This window comes from Bos indicus, chromosome 7 (assembly GCF_029378745.1).
Source record: "Bos indicus isolate NIAB-ARS_2022 breed Sahiwal x Tharparkar chromosome 7, NIAB-ARS_B.indTharparkar_mat_pri_1.0, whole genome shotgun sequence".
NCBI classification, from domain to species: Eukaryota; Metazoa; Chordata; class Mammalia; order Artiodactyla; family Bovidae; genus Bos; species Bos indicus.
In genome coordinates this window covers 89,995,975-90,020,024 of record NC_091766.1, presented here as the reverse complement: position 1 = coordinate 90,020,024, position 24,050 = coordinate 89,995,975, and the positions used below count along the sequence as shown (strand labels likewise).

General features: G+C 38.9%; 1 protein-coding gene across 1 annotated transcript in view; it reads right to left on the bottom strand.

Annotated features, from left to right (window-relative positions):
- Positions 1-24,050, bottom strand: part of ADGRV1 (adhesion G protein-coupled receptor V1) — a 543,203-nt gene that overhangs the window by 422,296 nt on the left and 96,857 nt on the right. Inside the window, exons 25-33 of the mRNA XM_070794032.1 lie at positions 22,458-22,587; positions 19,447-19,527; positions 17,903-18,042; positions 15,483-16,092; positions 11,395-11,610; positions 6,780-6,995; positions 5,845-6,089; positions 4,436-4,617; positions 2,554-3,365 (exon numbers count right to left, since the gene is read on the bottom strand). Of these exons, the coding sequence (XP_070650133.1) occupies positions 2,554-3,365; positions 4,436-4,617; positions 5,845-6,089; positions 6,780-6,995; positions 11,395-11,610; positions 15,483-16,092; positions 17,903-18,042; positions 19,447-19,527; positions 22,458-22,587 (2,632 nt within the window). The remainder of the gene's footprint in view (positions 1-2,553; positions 3,366-4,435; positions 4,618-5,844; positions 6,090-6,779; positions 6,996-11,394; positions 11,611-15,482; positions 16,093-17,902; positions 18,043-19,446; positions 19,528-22,457; positions 22,588-24,050) is intronic.

The following is a 24,050-nucleotide window of genomic DNA, read 5'->3' as shown; positions in this document are numbered from 1 at the left end:
TAAGTCTTAGGGGAGCCAGATGAGATGACAACATCAAATACTAGTTCTCAGGATGTGGACAATAAGGGAAGGAGGCAGAAGAGGACCTCAAAGCAATGTGTGACAGCAACAGGGCCAAGAATTTACTCTGTGATTTAGTCTAGGACCCCACTTGTAGACAGACCACTGAACACCCCCAAACCCAACACTGATTCTGCTGTTCAGCCTACAGTGGTCCCCATCTAATTCACTGTTTTGAAAGAGGCTGAAAGGGTGAGAAAAAGCAGGACAAAGGAAAAAGTAGGTGTGAATCCATGTTCTCTGTTTCATGATGCTGGCGTGCAAGTACACACGTGTGCTCATGCATGTCCGACTCTTTGCGGTCCCATGGACTGTAGCCCGCCAGGCGCCTCTGTCCATGGAATTTTCCAGGCAAGAATACTGGAATGGGTTGCCATTTCCTACTCTGGGGGATCTTCCCAACCCAGGGATTGAACCTGCATCTCTCTGTCCCCTGCACTGGCAGGCAGATTCCTTACCACTTCCCACTTACCTGGGAATCCCCATGACCCTGTATGTTTTATCAATTCAGTGTTAAGACTGCTTCAAGAGAATATATATTATCTGAGAATACAGGTCAACTACAAAGTATAGTCCATTTTGCATGATGCTAAAGTTACAACTCCAGGTTAATACTAACTGTTGTAATGGTACTACATTACATGATAAATTCTTCATAGTTACCAAAGCCACTAAAACAGCTAATCTTAAATTTTCATCTCCATTCCCTCCTCAAATTTTCATTACTTTCCTTGAAATAGGGGAAAATGTTACCAATTGCTGACCTATGCACATACATACCTCCCACATCAAGTGTATCAGTATTCCATTGTTCCCAAAATCAATTACTAGGAAATAACCATTATAGAGGGCTTCCCTGATGGCTCAGCAGGTAATGAATCCATCTACAATGTAGGAGACACAGGTTCGATTCCTGGGTCAGGAAGATATTCCCTGGAGAAGGAAATGGCAACCCACTCCAGTATCCCTGCCTGGAAAATCCCATAGAGAGAGGAGCCTGGCAAGCTACAGCCCACAGGGCTGCAAAGAGTAAGACACGACTGAGTGACTAAGCACAAGCCCAACCATTATAGACAAGTTTTAAACTATCTTAAAAAGTTACTCTAAAATGTAATGCTTATTAGATGTTTCAAAAGTATAATCTATATGCATCATAACCCCTAATTACTGTTTCCAAAAAAAGTATATGCATTAAAGGATAAAATATGCAATGAATTGCTCTAAGATATGAAATTGCAAATAACATTTACTTCCTTCATTTTATTGTATAACTTGAAGCTTTTATGAGTATAATTATTTTCAATCAGAAAAAAACCTATGTTAAAAAGCCATATGGAATTTATAAGTGCCCAAATCATGAGTTAAATAATGATTTCAGTAAAGATATCTTTCTTTCATCCAAAGAAAACTATTTTAAATATATGAACGTTCAAAATTTTCAAATACTTGGTGATTCAATCAACCCTGGAAAAGAATTGGTAAATCTGCACTATCCTAATTATTGTCCAAGTTCTCTATAATTTCACTGTTCATGAAAATTTAAAATAGTGATCCCATTCAAGTCTAGGACCAGTATTACAAGCTCATCTCTCACTAGGTCACTACACTTAATATAACATGAATAAAGTCACCCAGTGAAGTGAAAGTCACTCAGCCGTGTGACTCTCTGTGATCCCATGGACTGTAGCCTGCCAGGCTCCTCTGTCCATGGAATGCTCCAGGCCAGAATACTGGAGTGGAGTGGGATCAAACCCAGGTCTCCTGCTTGCAGGCGGATTCTTTACCATCCGAGCAACCAGGGAAGCCCAAGTTTATACTATTTATGCTGTTGCTGTTGTTTAGTTGCTAAGTCATATCCAACTCTTTGTGACCCCATGAACTATAGCACACCAGTTCACCCTGTCCATGGGATTTCCCAGGCAAGAATACAGGAGTGGGTTGCCATTTCCTTCTCCAGGGGATCTTCCCAACCCAGGAACCAAACCTGTGTCTCCTGCATTGGCAGGCAGATTCTTTACCACTGAGCCACTAGGGAAGCCCTTACACTATTTATACTTGTTATTTTCTTTGGAGGTTTATCCTGATTTGTCCGTGCATATGAAAAAGCTTCCCATTTCTTGACTATCAATACTTTTTACTCAGATGTTTAATTGTGGATACATGGCTCATTCTTATAACTTCCTTTACAAAATTAAAACTGGCTTTAGATATGCTTCTACATTTCCTTAAAGGCTCTGCTATCACACATAAAAGGGATAAAATCCTCACATTCCCTCTTCTCTTTTTATTCAACTAAAAAGATAACACGCGTAGGGCCCCATCAGCCCTCTATATGTCAGGTCAACCATTAACAAGCCAACTATGACTTTTTTCATTCACTTTTACATATTAGCAAGAATGTACATAGTAAGAATATATATGAACACTATCCTAAAAATGGACTATAATGACTTTCCCAGGGGGAACTGAAATCCATTGAGAACCATCACTCACCTTCAGCAAAAGTCAGAATGTCTCCAGCACCCATAAAATCTAAACCTTCAGTAGCTGTTCCACCAACGACACGCCATTCGACTGTCACCTGACCTAAGCTGCCCCCTGTCCTGTGGATCACCATCTCCACTGTGCTTTGAGGCTGCTCCTGAACTTCGACATATAAGCCATCTTCGGAGGTGCTGGGACTAATACTGTAGATCACAAACACTCCAAAGGCATCACCATTTAATGCTATGACAACTGTAGAAGTGTTTGGCTGTCCTATGGTTGGCTGGTTTTTAAAACTGGCCGTGATGTTCATGAGATGAACTTCGAGGAGAGAAATCAGGAAACTCTCATCCATCTCTGGGAAATCATCGGGAAGAATGGAAACAGTGAGATTTGCGAATTCATCGCCTTCCAGCATGATGGCCCACTGCCTCGTCACAGGCTCATAGTCACTGCCGGCCACAGCCTGACCGCTAAAAAGAGATGCTACTCTGGTCACGTTTTTCTTGTAGGTCCAGAAGTCGGAGTTGTTAGCGGTTGGGCTGGTCCATGAAGTCATCCAAAAACACTGGGGGCCTTCAGAAGCACTGAGAAAGGAAAACGCTGAGCACGCGTGTTCTTTGAGGCACAAAGTGGCACACGTATCCTGAGGCTCCCCCATCGCAGAGACATTCACCCAAGTTCTCCAGAGTGGGTCAGGCAGCCCTTGAATTGGCGATTCATAGTAGGACAGTAAGTCTTGACCCTCCTCAACTGCAAGAGCCACTACGTCAATATCAGAAGTGCCGTAGAACAACAACAGCCGACCAAAGTGCCCTCCGCTAAAACGTGGAGTGACAAGAGACAGGTTAGGCATTCAAAGCAATCTGTGCATTACACGCAGAGGCGAGAACGCTGACTGTGGCTTCCACTTTTTTTAAGTGGATAAGGTACTAGCACAGACACAACCATGCTCCTTAATTAGCTTTCTATGTCTCACTGAGTTTTCTCATGTAAGGAAACCTGGTTCATTTTCATTCAGGCAATACTTATTTTTAACCCAGCTATGAAAATATCTTGCAAGATATGCAAATCGTATCCATTCCAGAACTTTCGAGCAGAGTTAGAAAATGAATCTTCACTACTAACTTTCACTGAAACTAACAATGAATGATACCGACATGGGTACTTTCCAAGAAATGTAAATGCTAATTACTTGCCACAAGGTTGCAAGACCACCTATTTTTCTATTTCTGAAGGAGCTCAGTGAACGGTATGCTGCTGCAAAGTCACTTCAGTCGTGTCCGACTCTGTGTGACCCCATAGACGGCAGCCCACCAGGCTCCCCCGTCCCTGGGATTCTCCAGGCAAGAACACTGGAGTGGGTTGCCATTTCCTTCTCCAATGCAAGAAAGTGAAAAGTGAAAGTGAAGTCGCTCAGTAGTGTCTGACTCTTAGCGACCCCATGGACTGCAGCTTACTAGGCTCCTCCATCCATGGGATTTTCCAAGCAAGAGTACTGGAGTGGGGTGCCATTGCCTTCTCCAAGTGAATGGTACGCTGCCTCACAAAAGAAAGGCAGGAGAAGATAAGAACCTGAAAATCAACTACTTCATATGGCATCTGATCCTCAATTTAGAAACCAGTTGTTTTAAGTTCTAATTCAAACAAATCACCAATTAAAGCAATAAATGTCTGGGATTAGAAAGCCAAATGATGTATAACCATTTCACTAATAAAAGGTATGGAAAAATAATGAGTACTTAATAGTGATATGCATAATTTAATTAACAGATTATAATAACCTGTAAAATATTTCACGTTATGTAAAAACTACCATAGTTAAATTGTTGGATTGTGCAAGAGATCCTTTTCCACCACCCCACAAGTCCCAAGCAGCCATCCCATATACCTTCTCCTGACAGTTATGTTAGCACAGGAACTTCTCTCCAGGGGCTCTTGAACACGAGAAACCGACTGAACAAAGGCTACTGTACCATAAGGATTATCATTGGCAGGAATAATAATATTTGCCACTCGATCTAACCCAATAGTACCTCCACCAGAGGCATCAGTTAGTTGCACTTGGATAACCTAAAAATACAGTGAAAACTTCCTTAACAGAATCCCGGTTCTGAAATTAGAATAAACATGATGCAAGAAAAAAAAAATCAAAGATATCCATACAAGAACACAATATAGTGTAACACGAATGAACATAAAGAAACTCCTCCACTACATTTACAAACCCAACATGTAACAGAACAATCCTTCACCAACTTTAACACTAGAGCATGACTGCATGTAAGAAATACAGGCTGTTTAAGTTCCTTAATATTCTGTTATACAACCGTGTGAATCAATTTTAAGATGCCTCTTTATGTTTACCACTTCAATAATATACTTGTAATCCCTATACACTTTTTTATGAAGGGAGAATATTGCATATGTGTTTTATGAATAGTTCATTTATTATGCTTTATTTCCCACATTCTCATAAGGGGAAATTCTCTGATAAAATTTGAAACAAAAATATATCATGATGTCACCTAAATTTAGAGGAAAGGAAAGAGAAATGTTTTATATGTATTAACTAATAACTAATATTTAAGAAGTGAGTAATGACACAATTAGCACTCAACTGAAATTTTATGGACCTCTCTTCTATAAAAATTTGACACTATTAAAGAATAAATGCTGTTAAATCTAATTTTATGAGCTCCAGGTTTTAATAATACTTGAATTTCATAAAATAAAATTATCTTCAGCCAATATGTCAGTGATGAATCAACTTCCCCACTGAGACGCTATCTTTATTTGCCACTGCACTTCTTTATCATGAAAAATAAATATCAGGCAAGTAAATCTCACATGGAATTTGTCACAGAGTAAATCCTAAAGAATAAATGAATGTGAAGAAAAATCAAAATCCACATATAATTAAGATTGATTGGCTCACACTCAAGCCAAGAGAGATTATGAATACAAACAAATTTTTATGTGAAACTATATAGCAAACTTTCTGCCAGATTATATATTTTTAATCACTTAACCAAAATGTAGAAAAATATAATTGTACAAAAAAAATCTTATACTAGTAAACTAGTATGTGAACAAGTATGAGACCTATTTCTAAAACATTCTTGTTTTTGTTTTCTATAAGGATCACTTTCCAAAGTGATCACTACCAAATTGTGAACATTCTCACAGAAATAATTTATCGGACACCTCTATAAATGTCACAACAACAGGCATCTGTTCTAATTACTATAAGACAAGATACGGTTTACAGTGTCATTCTAGACGAGCCATTCCTCTCACCTCTTCAATCTCCGGAACGTCGTCAGCCAGGACCTCTAACAACAAGGTTTGAATGGTTTCCCCAGGGGCAAAGGTCACATTACCTGAGACAACTCGCAGGTCGCCAGTAGCAAGCTGTCCATTAATAGTGGCAACCCACTGAACAGTAACATTGCCGAGTGTCCCAGAATTTCGAATTATTGGCAGGTTTACCTTCACTGAGTTAAACTCAGGTTCCTCTACAATAAGTTTAGTAATCTGAAAACCTAAAGGGCAAAGCAGAGATAATTTCAAATACAAAGTAAAACTAAGTCAACATAGAGCAAACCAACTGCCACCCTACAGCCAATAATTCCCCCCCACCCCTGAGCAATCTAAGAGGCTAAACTCCACAAAATCAGAGAAACATGCTATGATACAAATTGCTCAGGCCTGCCTGACAAATTTTCCAAATTATTTTTCATTACGATAGAACCAGAAATCATAAACTCAGATGCCCACAGAGGTCAGACATGTATCAGTCATGAGTGAAGTGGGTCCTATGACTTCTGGGGTGAATGGCATGGTACAAGCCTGGCGGCTGGTATTTTGCTTTGAAGACTGATGCTATGCAAAAAGGGGGGCTTGATGTCACCATATTTTTTTTTACTATAAAGAAAGCTCAGAAATTCAGATTTTTGTACAAATTTCTATAAATCAGTTCTTTTAACAATTGGTCTAAGATTCACAAAATACATCCAGGAGCCAGATTTGACCTAAAAGCCTAAAAGTGTATATGATCTCTAGGTTTATGCTAAGAGGTTGATTTCTAACCACAGGTGGTGAACATACATAGATGTCCATATATATCAGTAATAGCAGGTTTAAAGGAAACAAGATTAAATCAATTTTGAGGTTCTAAAAATAAATGTATGAATCTATACAAATAAGTAAGAGACTCGGACTAGTCTCATTACCGAATAATCCATAGGGATCATCAGAGGCCTCAATAATAATGATCGCCTCTGTTAACGCCCCGAGCTTCGCCCCTCCTGTTGTTTCATTCAGCAGCTGCACAAGAAAAGATTCTTCCAGCTCAGGGTAGATGTCATTAATGATATATATTGGCACAGCTTTACTGGTTTCCCCTTCTAGTAAGACCACGTCCGATGAAGCTATACTATAATCTTCACCTACAAAGACAAAAAGAAAAATGCTAAAACTTCTTCTAGGACATGATAATAAACTCCCTATATACTAGGGAAATACTATGGTGTATCACAATTTATGGGCATACTTCGCAAGACGTTTCTGAGGACAGGGATTGCATTTATTTTAAACAGAAGATTTCATCCCTCTTGCAAGAATAAAATGGGTTTGATACAACACAATAAGGAAAAACCATCCTGGCTATTCAAGCTCATGCCTTCATTTTTAGAAATACATATCCATAGTGTTCTACGTGCCATATACACATATGGATGCCACAAATACACACAGACATATAGATATGGACAGGCACATGAACGTAAAGAATCATTCACTACCACGAGATGGCCCCTTATTTACAAAAATAAACAAATATGTAGGGTACGTTCAAAACGAACAAAACAAGAATTCTCATCTCACCGGGGAGACCAATTACACTGCTGCCCAGAGACGGGTATGTCAATATCATCAATCTTACAGCTGGAAAACAAAAATGTTTCTACAGAGTTGGATTAAAAGCTGCTAATGTATACCCCTCTATGGCACCCCACTCCAGTACTCTTGCCTGGAAAATCCCATGGATGGAGGAGCCTGGTGGGCTGCAGTCCATGGGGTCGCTAAGAGTCAGACACTACTGAACGACTTCACTTTCACTTTTCACTTTCATGCATTAGAGAAGGAAATGGCAACCCACTCCAGTGTTCTTGCCTGGAGAATCCCAGTGATGGGGGAGCCTGGTGGGCTGCCACCTATGGGGTCGCACAGAGTCGGACACAACTGAAGCGACTTAGCAGCATTCATGTATGACCTAAATCAAATTCCTTACGATTATACCATGGAAGTGACAAATAGATTCTAAGGGATTAGATCTGATAGACAGAGTGCCTGAAGAACTACGGACAGAGGTTCAACATATTATACAGGAGATGATGGCCAAATCCCAAAGAAAAAGAAATGCAAGAAGCCAAAGTGGTTGTCTGAGGAGGCTTTTCAAACAGCTGAGAAAAGAAAAGAAGTGAAAGGCAAGGGAGAAAGGAAAAGATACACCCAACTGAATGTAGAGTTCCAGAGAATAGCAAGGAGAGATAGGAAGATCATCTTTAAAAAAAAACTGCAAAGAAGTAGAGGAAAACAATAAAATGGGAAAGACTATAGATCTCTTCAAGAAAACTGGAGAGGAGGGAGGAGGGAGGAGGGTTCAGGATGGGGAACACATGTATACCTGTGGCGGATTCATTTTGATAGATGGCAAAACCAATACAATATTGTAAAGTTAAAAAATAAAATAAAATAAAAAGAAATTAGATAAATAAAATAAAGCATTCATGAACTCTTAAAAAAAAAAAAAAGAAAACTGGAGATATCAAGGGAACATTTCATGCAAGGGTGGACACAATAAAGGACTGAAACAGTAAGGACCGAACAGAACCAAATGAGATTAGGAAGAGGTGGTAATAATACAAAAAAGAACTATAGAAGAAAGGTCTTAATGACCTGGATAAGCAGGATGGTGTGGTCAATCACCTACAGCTGGATATCCTGGAGTGTGAAGTCAAGAGGGCCTTAGTAAGAATCACTATGAACAAAGCTAGTGGATGTGACAGAATTCCAGCTGAGCTATTTCAAATCCTAAAAGATGATGCTGTGAAAGTGCTATACTGAATATGGAAGCAAATTTAGAAAACAGCAGTGGTCACAGGAATGGAAAAGATCTAGTTTTCATTCCAAATCAAAAAAGAGCAAAGCAAAAGAATGTTCAGACTACCATACAACTGCCCTCATTTCACATGCTAGCAAGGTAACGCTCAAAATCCTTCAAACCAGGCTTTAGCAGTTCATGAACCAAGAATTTCCAGATGTAAAAGCCAAGTTCAAACAGGCAGAGGAAATAGAGATCAAATTGCCAACATCCGTTGGATCACAGAAAAAGCAAGGGAAGTCCAGAAAAACATCTACTTCAGCTTCATTGATTGCGCTAAAGCCATTGACTGTGTGGATCACAACAAACTGTGGAAAATTCTTTAAGAGATGGGAATACCAGACCACCTTACCTGCTTCCTGAGAAATCTGTATGTGGGTCAAGAAGCAACAGTTAGAACAGACCAGGAACAATGGACTGGTTCAAAATTGGGAAAGGAGTATGACAAGGCTGCATGTTGTCATACTTCTTATTTAAATTCTAAGCAGAGTGCCATTAATTCATGCAAAATGCCAGGCTGGATGAATCACAAGCTGGAATCAAGACTGCCAGGAGAAATATCAATAACCTCAGAAATGCAGATGATACCACTTTAATGGCAGAAAGTGAAGAGGAACTAAAGAGTCTCTTGATGAGGGTGAAAGAAGACAATGAAAAAGCTGGCTTAAAATTCAACACTCAAAAAACTAACATCATGGTATCCAGTTCTATCACTTCATGGCAAATAGATGGGCAAACAATGGAAACAGTGACAGACTTTATTTTCTTGGGCTCCAAAATCATTGCAGATGGTGACTGCAGCCATGAAATTAAAAGACACTTGCCCCCTGGAAGAAAAGGTATGACAACCCTAGACAGCATATTAAAAACTAGAGACATCACTTTGCCAACCAAAGTCCATAAAGTCAAAGCTATGGTTTTTCCAGTAGTCATGTATAGATGTGAGATTTGGACCATAAAGAAGAATGAGCACCAAAGAATTGATGCTTTTGAACTGTGGCGTTGGAGAAGACTCTTGAGAGTTCCTAGGACAGCAAGGTGATCAAACCAGTCAATCCTAACGGAAATCAGTCCTGAACATTCACTGAATGGACGACGCTGAAGCTGAAGCTCCAATATTTTGGCCACCTGATGTGAAGAGTTGACTCACTAAAAAGGACCCTGATGCTGGAAAAGATTAAGGGCAAGAGGAGAAGGCGATGACAGAGGATGAGATGGTTGGATGGCATCAGTGACTCAATGGATATGAATTTGAGCAAACTCCTGGAGATAATAAAGGACAGGGAACCTGGCGTGCTTCAGTCCATGGGGTCACAAAGGGTCAGGCAGGACTTAGCGACTGACCATCAACACCGCCAGGAAACAGTGGAGGACAGAGGAGCCTGGCGTGCTCCAGTTCATGGGGGTCACAGAGGTCGGACATGACTGAACAACGACGACAAAAGCGTATCACTCAGGGTGGCTTTGTCTCTGGTCAGACAGCAAATGAGGAAAAGAGAGAGGTAGAGATGCAGGTTCAGTCCCTGGGGTCAGGAAGATCCCCTAGAGGAGCATGGCAGCCCACTCCAGTATTCTTGCCTGGAGAATCCCAGGGACAGACGGGAGTCTGGCGGGCTACAGTCCGTCAGGGTCGCAAAGAGTCGGACATGACTGAAGTGACTTAGCACGCACGCGCTTATGGACTTTAGAGGCTAATTTCCCAGAACACGGATCAATCCTCACGATCTGTCAAAGTGTAAAGCCCTCTGTATATAGGCATTCCTCTGGGCTACACTCCCCCCATACACATACACACTCATTCACACACACACTCATACATACACACTCACGTCATTCACACACACAGCAGGGACTAGGTAAGCCTGCTTTATTTTCTTTTCAAGCAAGCATCACATCCAAATGATTTATTTCAAAACATCAATTGGGTTATCCTATCCATTCACACTCATGACCTTTGCTGCTGCTGCTGCTAAGTCGCTCACTCATGTCCGACTCTTCACAACCCCATGGACTGCAGCCTACCAGACTCCTCCGTCCATGGGATTTTCCAGGCAAGAGTACTGGAGTGGGGTACCATTGCCTTCTCCACATGACCTTTGAGTGCACACTAAAAAGGTTCTAACTGAATAGCTCTCAGGCAAAACTCCCTAAGAGGCCATAACTGAACTACGAGAAAGAAGACTGTCTCCTAATGTTTGCATTTGGCAATAAAATCCTTCTGCTTATACATTAAAATAGTTAATGCTAGTAACTGTCTCTACCATGTTCTTCATAAACAAACAATAGAATAAATGAGTTGAGAGACATATCTGTTGGCAATACTGCAATTATACAGCTGCACATTTTATCCTGCATTCCTCATTATTATTTACACATGAATCCCTTCCAAAGTCTTAAAAGTACTCAGGGAGAAAGCCTAACAATGCTTTCTTTGGTTTACTTTTCATTGGTTTGTGCATATTAACCTTTTAAATCCATATACAATTTGCCAACAGCTTTTACAAATTTTGCAAAATCAATGTCGCAAATACATAAATAAAAAGTCTAGATTTGTGCCTTAAAAAGATGCAAGGGTATTACTGCTTTCTGGTTGATTTTTCTCACTACATCTTTGACTGGTTTTGTTAATCAAGGATACAACTTCCCTCAAAACAATTCACTGCTCCTTAGATGTCTTTTCTCACCAGCTACTGCAGTTATTGGCACGGCTTTAAACTTCACAGAAACATCTGCAAATGCTCCTCCTGTTCTTGTCACATTGATAATGGGTCCAACATGATTTTCTGCTACTCGAACAACTGGTGCTGAGAGCTGAAGAGTTCCGAAGGCATCATCATTGGCAATGATAATTAATTCAGCAATAGCTTCTACCTTAGGCCCCAGGCGTGGAGAGTTTGGAACTGAAAGACAGAAGAAAAACTAATATATCAAAATTCTAACAACTCGTCAAAAGTCATCAAGAGGCCTCAGCCAATTTATAGAATGGACAAACAAGAGAGTCCTACTGTATAACAGAGAGAACTATGATTAACATCCTGTGATAAACCATAATGGAAAAGAATATGAAAAAGGATGTATGTGTGGGGTGTGTGTGTGTATCATTTTGCTATACAGCAGTAATGCACAGAACACTGCAAATCCACTAAACTTCAATAAAAAAGTTTTTAAAGAAGCCGCAGCAAGATCCATGAACCAAATGGGTTATCATTTTGTGTTTTCTACTACTTATAGCAAAGATATTTATCGATTACTATGTACCAGCATGAATTTTAGATGTTGGGGATACAAAAATAAACAGAAAGTTCCTACTTCTCTGTAACTTCTAGGGTTATTTTTATTATAGCAAAGGAATAATTACCCCACAAGGATTATTTTAATAGGTATTAGAAATTTCTCAAAAGAAAACATGATTAGAAGATAATTAATCATCACTTCACATAATATTATAACAGGTAATGATGAAACTTACAGAATTATGCTCTTCCAATTAGTTACCAGCATGCTATAAATTTTTTTAAAGCCACTACAGTTACAAAATTGAGCAGGCAAGTCATTTAGTTCCTTGTCCTCGAAGAGGAGCTGAATATCATCACACTCCAATTCAATTACTGCCTCTCTCCGTGCTTAACTGTCCTTCCCCACAAACCTATTCCCCCTGCACCATCTCAATTAATAGTCATGCCAAAGCTGGTATAGAAAGAGTGTCCTTACTTACGCTTTTACTTCCATACTTCTAAGCCTATCTTTAAGACTCTCGTCTTACTTGCCACTGATTTTAGGGAGCACAAAACTTATTTTGAAGGCATTTAAGACCCTCTACAAACTCTCCCTGACTTACCTTCTAGATTCAATTCTGACTTAGCACCCTCGCCAAAACAATTTTTATGAACTTCGACACAAATGAAGCATCAGCAAGCTCATATTACAAGTAAACAATTTTGAGTTCATATTTAGAACATTTCCAACTATGGTGGTATTTGAAAGCATGTGACAATGAATAAAATTGGGTATTTTCAGACAACGTAATCTAAAATAAGTAATGACACCATTTAATTTCAATGATAAACAGCTCCAGATCACACTAAATTATATAGTTAAAATCACAAACTGTAAATCTATATAATTAAATTCAACTACATTGGGTGGAGAAGGAAATGGCAACCCACTCCAGTGTTCTTGCCTGGAGAATCCCATGGACGGAGAAGCCTGGTAGGCTGCAGTCCATGGGGTCGCACAGAGTCGGACACGACTGAAGCGACTTGGCAGCAGCACATTGGGGGAAAACAGCAGTAACCCAGGGTTGCAGCAGCAGATGACATTTTACGCGTGTGCACTCCTTGACAGGCACTGTTCCAAGCACTTTCCTTGCATCCAGTAATTTAATTCCCATACCATCTCTGTGTGGTGGGTAACACTGTCCATGTCTCACAGATAAGGAATCAGAGGTGCAAAGCGGATGAGGTAGTCAGCTAAGGCATTAGACTAGAACCTGCTGGACACATTTTAGAGACATCATGTAAGGGTCTATCCAAGCTCCAGCTCCCTATCTGCAATTCCTCAGCAAACCAGGTAGATACCCTTCCTGCACTGACTGTTCGTCCTGCCCTCTGCCAGTCGTCACCACTCCTCTCACACTGTCTCCTGAAAGTGCGTGATTCTACCTATTAAAATTGAGACCATATCACATAGGTTTGCACTGAATTATTCTTTTTCTTCATTTTAAATGACATTTACTGTTTCCTTTCTAATGCACTTAATTGTTCTTTAACTGTTTCACTTCATAGCTTATGCTGAGTCTGAATTTCCCCAAGTATGCTGCACGGTTCCAGGAACATATCCAGCATAAACAAAGACACGTTGACTGTTTCTCCCAACCCATAGCACAGTGATATCCTGCATATACCACTTAATTAATAATTGTTCACATTTATTTAATGCTTACCATATGCCAGACCCTATATTCATTTTCACATGTATTATCATATTTAATCTCCATAATAAGTCTGTACTATACATAAGGAAACTTGGGCTTTAAAAGTTTATGGGCAACAATTTATTATGATACACTTGGACCTAAGTTATCTGACACCAGCATCCACAGCTCCTAGCTAGCCACTGCTACATGCAATCCTTCTTCCCGGTTTTACTTCTGGCTCACTTAATAAACTCCAGTTCCTTGAAAAGTGGGCTATACCATATAATTCTTGTAGTCAGTGGCTCAGTCGTGTCCAACTCTCTGTGACCCCAGAGACTGTAGCCCACCAGGATCCTCTGTCCATGGAATTTTTCAGGCAAGAATACTGGAGTGGGTTGCCATTTCCTCCTCCAGGGGATCTTCCTGACCCAGGGATTCACCTGGCATCTCCTAGGTCTCCTGCATTGGCAGGTGGATTCTTTACCACTGCACCACCTAGAAAGCCCTTTTATAATTCTTACTAAGACTACTTACTGGGTTTTATTTCAATGTATTGCTATGGTAACTGATGCTAAATCATGCAAAGAAAACAAGGGATAGGTTACTGTGAAAGAATTTTAACTCTGACTGTAATCTAAAAATTTAATGATAGCAGTTATCCTTAAAAAGTAAATTTCCTTTTACAGTCCTGGACTACAATTACAATGTGGGCAAGAACGGTGCCCACTACACAACGTATCAGTAAGGTGACAAAATATACTTGTAAGAAACCTTAATCTCAGGATGGGGAACACATGTATACCTGTGGCGGATTCATTTTGATATTTGGCAAAACTAATACAATTTTGTAAAGTTTAAAAATAAAAAAAGAAAGAAACCTTAATCTATATGGTAGAACACAGTCAACATGCAGATCTTAACTCTTTCGACTATTTAATTCCAATTTTCTTAAGATAGTTTTATTATATTTTAAAAGATGTCTACTTAATATCATATTTACTAATGTTATCCTAAAACTGACATTACATTGATATTAAATTAAAATCACCAATCTTCCTTCCTTTTCTTACTGCCTTCTTCCAGGAAATCTAGATTCTTCTCTTTATATAAAAACCCCTATCTAAAGTCATAGGTCTTCAGAGAGAGATGCGACTAACGAACAAGCTACAGTGAGCCCCCAGCTCAGGTCGGCTCTGTGATAGCAGCCCCCGCTCCCTCCAAAGCTACTGAGCCATGACCCCAGGGGGAGAGGCTGTTCTGTCCAAACAGAAGCTGCAGAACCAGATCCTCTGCCCAACACAGGTCATCACTCACTCCTCATTCCTCATTCTTATCCTCAACCAGGGCCTTCATCTCAACTCTCAGGATGACCCCCAAATTTCCAGGTCTTCTCACTACTACACAGCCCTTTCCCCCTTCCCTCATGCAGTTGCCAGATCCACCATCTCTTTGTATTGCTTCCCACCGATACAAAGAGACTCTGTTGGTTAAGGAACCATCTAGGGTGGATCAAGGTGAAAGAGACTCAGGATCTTGCTACAAGGACTGTCCTTGGAACCCCAGATTGATTTCAGAAGGTTTCAGAAGCTACAATATCTAGTACAAATAGTATAAGAGATCAGTCATACCAGATTCCATAAGCATTTCTAAAAATTCCATCTGGGACTGTAACAGTTTTAAAACACGACAGCACATTTTCACATGTCCTACTTCCATTTACCTTATAAACCCTTGTAAGAGGATGCTAGTAAAGTCAGAGCTTACTATTTTTACAGAAATTTTTACTATACCAAATTCTTAATTTGTTTCAGAATTCTTACCTCTAATAATAAAAACAACACACTAATGGCTACTTACTTGGGCGATTCTGCACTTTCTCTGTTAAAGTAGAGTTGAGCAGTTCAACAAACAAAGACTCGGACCTTTCTGGCTCATCATCATCCAAGACTGAAACAGTTATTGTTGCCTCGCTCTGATTGGCTCTAAAAACAGCAAATCCAGAAGCTGGTAAATAGTCTTTCCCTTGAGTTGCTCTGGCTAAATTAGGTGGAAAATGAGGCAGTTTTTCCATATCGTCCAGTGTTGCGTATGTGACTTTAACTTTTCCCAAGAGGCCTTTTAACCTTATTATTGACAACGTGATGTTCTGGGTTGCTTCCTCCACTTTAATAGGTCTATTTTTCTCAGAAAAGATGAAGACCCCGTAAGGATCATCGCTAGCCAAAACTATTAGTGTGGCATTAGTATGAACGCCTAGAGAGCCACTGGAGACGCTGAGGATGGTCACAGAGAATGCTTTATCCAGTTCTGGATCTTCATCAGGCAATATTTCCACTGTGATGTTGGCCCTCTTCTGTCCAATCTCAAATGTGACATTGCCAGAGGTGAAGGCCAGATCGCCATCAGGGTCAGAGTCTATGCTCCAGAGCAAAGTCACTCGAGACAGAGCCCCATGACTTCTCATAATCTTTAAAATATTTAATATTAAAATATGTTAAAACAGGCATTAAATCCACCAACTTAGAGGTTTGGATATACAAAACAACAGGGTATTAATTTGTAATTTTATTTTATATAAGCTGTTCTGAAGAATATAAGATTCTTGAAGGCAATGCACTACCCATCTTTGAAGACCCTCAGGGAGTCCCACTTAAAACGACTATTGTATGAAATGACAGATTGAAGGAACATGCTTATATTCTAACTAAAGCACAGCTGTTTCATTTCTGCAACTACAACATATATCAGTAATAAAGCAAATGCAATTAACAGTGTATTATATTGTACATTCATGAAAATGTTTACATTTCCTGCAAAGACAGTATAAACTTTATTGTAAGGAATAGATGACAGATAATTTTTCTGAAAAGTTAGCCATAATACTCATTTTTTAAAACAGATTATATTTAATTTCAATGTACTATGGAAAACAAAAATTCACCAAAAAATATATTCAACCCAAGGGTATATATTTACATTTTTAAGAAGCAAGAAATGCTTTTGTCAGTAGTATGTTAAAAAGAATGAAAAATCTTTTTTAAAAAAATCACTTCAAGTTACTGTAGTGTTAGTCGCTCAGTCTTATCCGACTCTTTGCAATCGCATGGATTGTAGCCCACCAGGCTCCTTTGTCCATGGGATTCTCCAGGCAAGTATACTGGAGTGGGTTGCCATTTCCTTCTCCAGGAGATCTTCCCAACCCAGGGATCAAACCCGGGTCTCCTGCATTGCAGGCAGATTCTGTACTGTCTGAGCCACCAGGAAAGCCAGACTTCAAGTTAAGTCCCAACTAAAAGTAATTTTTATACTTAAAATAAGAATGCTGATTCAGAGACAGGAATTTTTATTAAAAAATTTATTTATAAACTTGATGCTTTCCCTGAATCCTTTTTCTTTTCTTTCTTGAGTAATTAGTTATCCTTTCTAAAGCTGTTTAATTTATTCTACAACAGTTTACTGCAGATCTGCCATAAGAATACAGAACAGATATATTTTGAGTGATCTTTCTTCATCCTTTGAATAAAATCTGAGGACAATGAGCAAGCTTCTGGCTCCTCTAAATTATCTAACAATAGAAGCCTTAATTCCTACTGGATGAATGTAGAGTAGAAACACATACACACAGAGACCACATGGAGATGGTATTATTATTGCTATTCACAAATGTTTTGCATTTTCTTTCCTTTTGGGAAAGATACAAGCCAGGATTACATTTCTCTACCCAATTACTTTCGTGTTGTCATGCGACATGCTTTGACCAAAGAAGTTAAATGGAAATGCTGTGAATGACCTCCAGAAAGAAGCTGAAAAGCCAGTGTGCAGTTTCCCCCAACCCACGTCTCCCCAGTCAGTGGAGACAGAAGTATCTATTGAGTTACAGCCTTTGCAACCCTCAGTCCTAAGTGATTGATGACAGCCAACTTCAGATGGGACATAAAACATGAGTGAAAAACAGATCTTTGTTGTAGTAAGTCAATTAGAATTTGGAGATGTTTGTTGCCACAGCCCATCTGAATTAAGATAGAAAACTATATTTTTATATTAATAGATATTTCTTAAAGAGTCAGGAATCCTCAGAATCACAATGCATGCAAAATGAAATACAAAGACAAAGGACAAATCACTGTTTAATTATCAATTTGAATTGTCTGTGCCACTAGATTGTCCCCTCCACTTACATAGAAAAAATTAACAAAGTATACCTTAATAATACAATAAAACAGTGTTTTTTAAAAAAAACAGAAAAGGTCTAGGACTGGAGGAAAGAATGTACTCACATTGAATATAACAGTGCTGTATCCATCTTCTGGTTCTGTTCCGCTGACAAGGAGCGACTCAGGGCTAAATTCAAATACACCATGAGCATGGTCAGAGGCTGCAATTGTCACTAGAATTTGGGAAGCCACTCCTAGACCGGCTGCATGAATAAGTTCCAACAAACAGAAGAAAATGTTAATCAGTAATTTACAAACCAAAGGGAAAAACAAGGAACAACTTTTTGAAAAGAGTTGTACCATTCACTGAGTATGTTCTAATTTGCTTCAGAAAGAAAGGCAGACACAAATGGCTGCCACAATATTCGTGCTTTTCTGACCTTCCTCTGTTTGGGCTCTAACGTGACATACAAGTGCTGTATAAGCACTTGAAGACGAACAAGGAAAACTTGTTTTTCTTTTTCTTCTCTATGAAAGAGAACATTCTTCCACACAGAGCATAGGAGGAAAGTCTCTCACGACCTTTGCTGACCTTGGAAGAACATGAGCCAAAATGACTCCTACCTTTATAAAACAGTAGTTTTTCTATGATTTTCACCAACCTGACCGCACAGATTCTTGGCTTCCAAATGTGCAGTAATTCTACTCCTATTTTCATCATATTACGATATAATAGATCTATCTTTCCTGGTCTCAAAGTCCAGTCCTATAACTAAAAAAATGCCAAAATCTAAACAAAGAAGTACTTTTGTCCTAGGAAGTATGTTCAGCTTTTATGTTGAACATTAAATATGTGGACAAGACAATAAGGAATCCCAAAATTAGAACAGTAATTAAATACAGAAGTTACAGGAGACATTGGCAGAAGTCAGGAATGAGAGGGGTGGTAACAACTTCTGAAACTAAAATGTAAAACCTGACATTGTGAAAAAGGAATGTTTTGCGCATTCTTCAAAAGGAATCTTTTTGAGGGTTAGAAAGAGTCCCTCCTAAAGAAAAACAAATAGTCTATGTATTGTCTCTTTATATGAAAAAATATTTGAGGTGAAAAAGCTGAACCATATTTATATACACATCTAATTCAAAAGGCATCCTCTTTTCAATATTTCCTTCAATAATTGGCAATTTATTCTCCCATTTGCTTAATTTCTCTTTCCCATGTGTTTGATTAAACGCAGCATAAAATGACTCACTTGCTGTCGTAAAGAAAATCAGTACGACACATTTTACATGAAAATATAAATATTCTATTTATCTCTTTTTTAGGTATTCAAAGCTATGTAAAAGCTTTTCCAATAATCACTTTTGTACATGGTACCAAGCAAAATTTCTGTTATAATTAGAATCAGGAAACTGCATTAGGTTAACAAAGAAAGGAGGAGAGTCTGAGTTTCAGAGGCAGACAGGATTCGATTCTGACTTGATCACTTTCCAGCTGACTTACAACAGCATGGAGTAAATAATACTTGATAAAGTTGTGCTGCCTAATGAGACAAACTATACAAAGGACCTGCATACAGCGGATATAGATAAATGGTTAGTACTGTTGTCTCTAAAAAGAGAAGTTAAAATGCAGGATAGTAAAGGGCCTTGGAATAGCTGCTTACCATGTCTGCGATTAGCTGGAAGGAAGACTTCCATGTCCCCATCACCACTACCACTGCCATCAACCCTAAAGAGTTCAGTCACTTCACAAGGAGAAACACAGAGTCACGACCCACACAACACACATTGACACAATGAGAAAATTGAGAGTTCTTAAAACATATCCAGCAAAGAGGAAACTTCAGTAATCCTAGACATGCATTCTTTCAAATAAAACAGATTAGGTGGTAACGGTATCACATTAGTCAAGCTACCAAGTTATAAAACTTTCATTCATAGCTTCAGGAAAATATTCCACGTAGGTTGCAACTGGCATTTCCCATTTCTGCCAATTTAACTAGTTTTATTTTTAAATTTTCACTTTATAGCAGTGTAAATTGTTTTCATAATTTATATAAATATTTTTAAATACTTCTGTGTATATATCAGCCTATACTTACTCCTATAAACCTGTGACAGTCACCTTCCCACTCACAACACTATGTGTATTAGTCACTCAGTCATGTCTGACTTTTTGCAATCCTACGGAGTATAGCCCGCCAGGCTCCTCTGTCCATGGGATTCTCCAGGCAACAGTACTGGAGTGGGCAGCCATTCCCTTCTCCAGGGATCAAACCTGGGTCTCCTACGTTGCAGGCGGATTCTTTACCATCTGAGCCACCAGAAAAGCCCATTTACAACAACTAATTCAAAAACTGGGGAAATGCATCTAACATTTCCCTCTAGCCACACACTTAAGTTCTCACATTTTGGCACCTAGACAAGTGGTCTAGAAACCTCGGCTTCAGCCCTGGCTGTGACAGACACCACCTTCAGCCAGTCACAAAAGCCCTTGGCACCTCACTTTTCTCACCTATAAAAGGTGCCTGCTGCCTTTTATACAGAACTGCTTTAAAAACCAAATAAATGATACCGTAGAAAATGAGGGACCTTGGCAATATGTGAAGACTGGTTCTAACTTTACTTCCACTACATGTCAGAAGCGAACCATTATTTTACCAAGTATTTGCAAACAAAGAAGGCAGGAAGGGCAGCGGTGGAAAAGGAATAAGAGGAGCAAGATGACATCCACACTATGTGCTTCTACCATATCCGTGATTGACACGTGAGGCTAAGGTCTGCCCTGCTCTTCCAGGCTTCTCCTCCCTGGGACTGGGACACACCAGACATGAGGACTGATGACACCCAAAACCTGAAACAGTCAACGGATTTCAGGGAATATCCAGTGCATGGCTCTGCTTTCGGATTAACCACAGGCTACAAGAAGAGGGGTGAAATTTAATCCCAATGTACCCTGACTAGCATAGAACACCTACTCGGGTGGCTGTCACATGTAGAATGGGTCTTACAGGCAAAACAGTGGGGAATAAGGATTTCTCCTTTGATCCCCACAAAAGACTAGTTCTACAAGCTATTTCACGTCTTAGGCAGTCCAGCTGTGACTTGAGGAATGGAGGCCAGCATCTAGGTTCCACTACCTCCAATCCCCACTCAAGGAGGGCTGGGAGGATCAGATTCTCTGGCAGTACTGCTGACTTAGGACAGTGCAAGATTGGTTTTCAAATGAGTTCAGTTCAGTTCAGTCGCTCAGTCGTGTCCGCCTCTTTGCGACCCCATGAATAGCAGCACGCCAGGCCTCCCTGTCCATCACCGACTCCCGGAGTTCACTCAAACTCACGTCCATCGAGTCGGTGATACCATCCAGCCATCTCATACTCTGTCATCCCTTCTCCTCCTGCCCCCAATACCTCCCAGCATCAGAGTCTTTTCAAATGAGTACTCGTGCCCAATAATACACAACGATATATCTTCTAGAGATATAGAAGGAAGCTCCTCTATAAAATCACAAGTAAACACTATGATCACAAATAGAATTTCTAAAGAAAATCTAATGTTCCTTATCAATCAATATTACATAAGGCTAACTAACATTTTCTCTATTACCCAAGTAGTTTTCACTATAAGTAATACAAAGAACAACTTTTCAAATACTTTACAGTGGCTTCTGATTAACGAAGTCCTTTCATGAAAATAACGATCTGGAAACGGGAGGACTTGTCTCTTTGAGACAAGCAAAGCTGCTACTGTTACATGACACCAGCCCAGCAGGGTGTCCAGCTTACTTTCGCTGTTTTATGTAGTCCACCAAGCTGTGGTGCTATTTAATCATTTCCCTGACTTGTCCTCTCCTTTGATTTCACCTGGGCTTTGGGAGAATAGGGAAGGAAAACATGGGGAAATTCTGTCATACTTACCCCAAAGTCTCATTAATACTAAAAGACAATCTGTCCTACCCAATTTCTCCCCCTTGGATGGCTTATTCAGTACTATGACTTTCTTCATCAAAGCATAAAAATAATAACAAGATAATAATACCAGCTTTTGTAAGGGAAGAGACTGATCTGATGAATACCAACTCTCAAATTCTTACACTTATAAAGATAATAAGGTACACATCTCATGTATTCTATAAACCCTCAGCAGCACCTGATAATCAAATACAGTGATACTTCTGCAAAGAAACATATACAGTTAATCTATCTGGGATAAATAAAGACTATAAGCAGCCTCTCTTCAATACAGAGGAGTTTTGCCACAAAATGGATTTTTCACTCCAAAAGTCTGTGATAAATCAGAGTTTTCAGCATATTAGAAATGAGAATATTGTTAACCTACTTTATTGATAATTATTTCATAACAGGTTTCCTAAAGGGATTAATTTTGACCTATTCTACAACTGGATATAGCTAAAGGAGCTACTGTGAAAACTGAAATAAGGAAGAAGGAGAGATGATTTTAGAGGCACCTACTATGAGTGATAACTATAATTTGGTGATTCAGTATAATTAAATTATTTCACTGCAAAAGCACATCTACGTTAGGAAAAGACCAAAGGATAATGAAAGAGGGAAAACCAGCACAATAGGTTAATTCAAAAGGAACTTATTTACTTAATCCACTATCTGGTGAATGGACAAGTAAACATTTGATATTTTTGAGTCACCATTCTTACCTCCTCCTTCCAAGTTTAACAACTCAACTTTAAAGGATTTCTCCAATTCAGGAATAGAATTATCAGTGATATTTACAGAAATGTACTTAAATCTTTCTCCTGGTTGAAATTCTAAGGTACCAGCAACACTCTGAAATATAAATAAAAGGTTTGTTCATTAGATTATAATTATTTTGTGTATGAATGTATAAGATGAGAATGTTTACTATGTCCCAGATTGTTATAAATACTGAAACAGATGAAGATAAATATAAAATTGAAAACATTTAAGTGGCTATGAACAGTGATTAATATAAATTCTAAATAAATACTCTCAAACTAAATAAAGTAGATGGATTTTTATTTCTCTTACTTGCCTATTCATCAAAAAACTATTAAGGCAAATAAGAAATCTGTACAGGTAACATCTACAAATTCCTAAAAAATTAATTCAATGAGATATATGAAAATCCTTTGATTAAGTATACTGAGAACTATTAAGTTTACATCACTGAATAATTTAAATACTAGGGTATAATAATAATAATGGCATTTTCATTCCAAAAATTTCCCCTAGCAATAATAAATATTGATCCACTGGGCATTAATTGTTATTTGATTATACTCTCAAATGAAATTCATAATATAGATTTCCCATCAAAAAAATTCATAACTAAGAGAAAAATAAAGAATTACTTGAAGTCTTAAGGTCCTTTTTTCTCCCATTACCTAATATAAGCATTTTCCCCACAAGTCATGAGAATACATTTTAAAGATGTTTAAATTTTTCTGTGGTTAGGTTTTGTGGACAGTTATACTTCATCCTGTGGAACAATTAATGATCCTAAAACTAAACTGAGGAACCAAGTACCAATCCACTTAATCATTCATTTATTAATTTTTTTTACAATACCTTCAAACACATAGCATGCACATGACATCATTTAGGATGCTTAGGACTCAAAAATAGTCAAGACATATCTCTATCTCCATGAAAATATTCCAGAAAGAATGTTAAGCACAGGATAGAAAACAGTGGCTATAAAAGACATACCGTCGGCTCAAGGGAAAAAAAGGACCTTTGCCTAGCGTCCAGTTATCAGAGGAGTAACTCTACAAGTTTTAACAACAGAAATAACATCTGACTGTCTTAGGAAACCATATTATTTAACCCTAGCAATATCTTACACAATTGGCCACTCCCTCACTCTCTGGTATTCCATGATATCACACTTTCTGTTTTTCCTACCTTTTTGGCTCATTCTTGTGTTCTTTGCAATTTTAACCTTCTCCTAGGACCTGAAAAAACTATTCTTCATCAGATTCTCTTGTCAGATATCTCTAGACAAGGTTATACCATATTCTAAGCTTGTTGGGGATAGGAGAAAAAGGGGATGACAGAGGATGAGATGGCTGGATGGCATCACCAACTCGATGGACTTGAGTTTGAGTGAACTCTGGGAGTTGGTGATGGACAGGGAGGCCTGGCGTGCTGCGATGCATGGGGTCGCAAAGAGTCGGACACGACTGAGCGACTGAATTGAACTGAATGTCATGTATACATTTCCAACTCCCAAAGTTCTACTGGCAGACCTTATTTTATTCCACTTCACT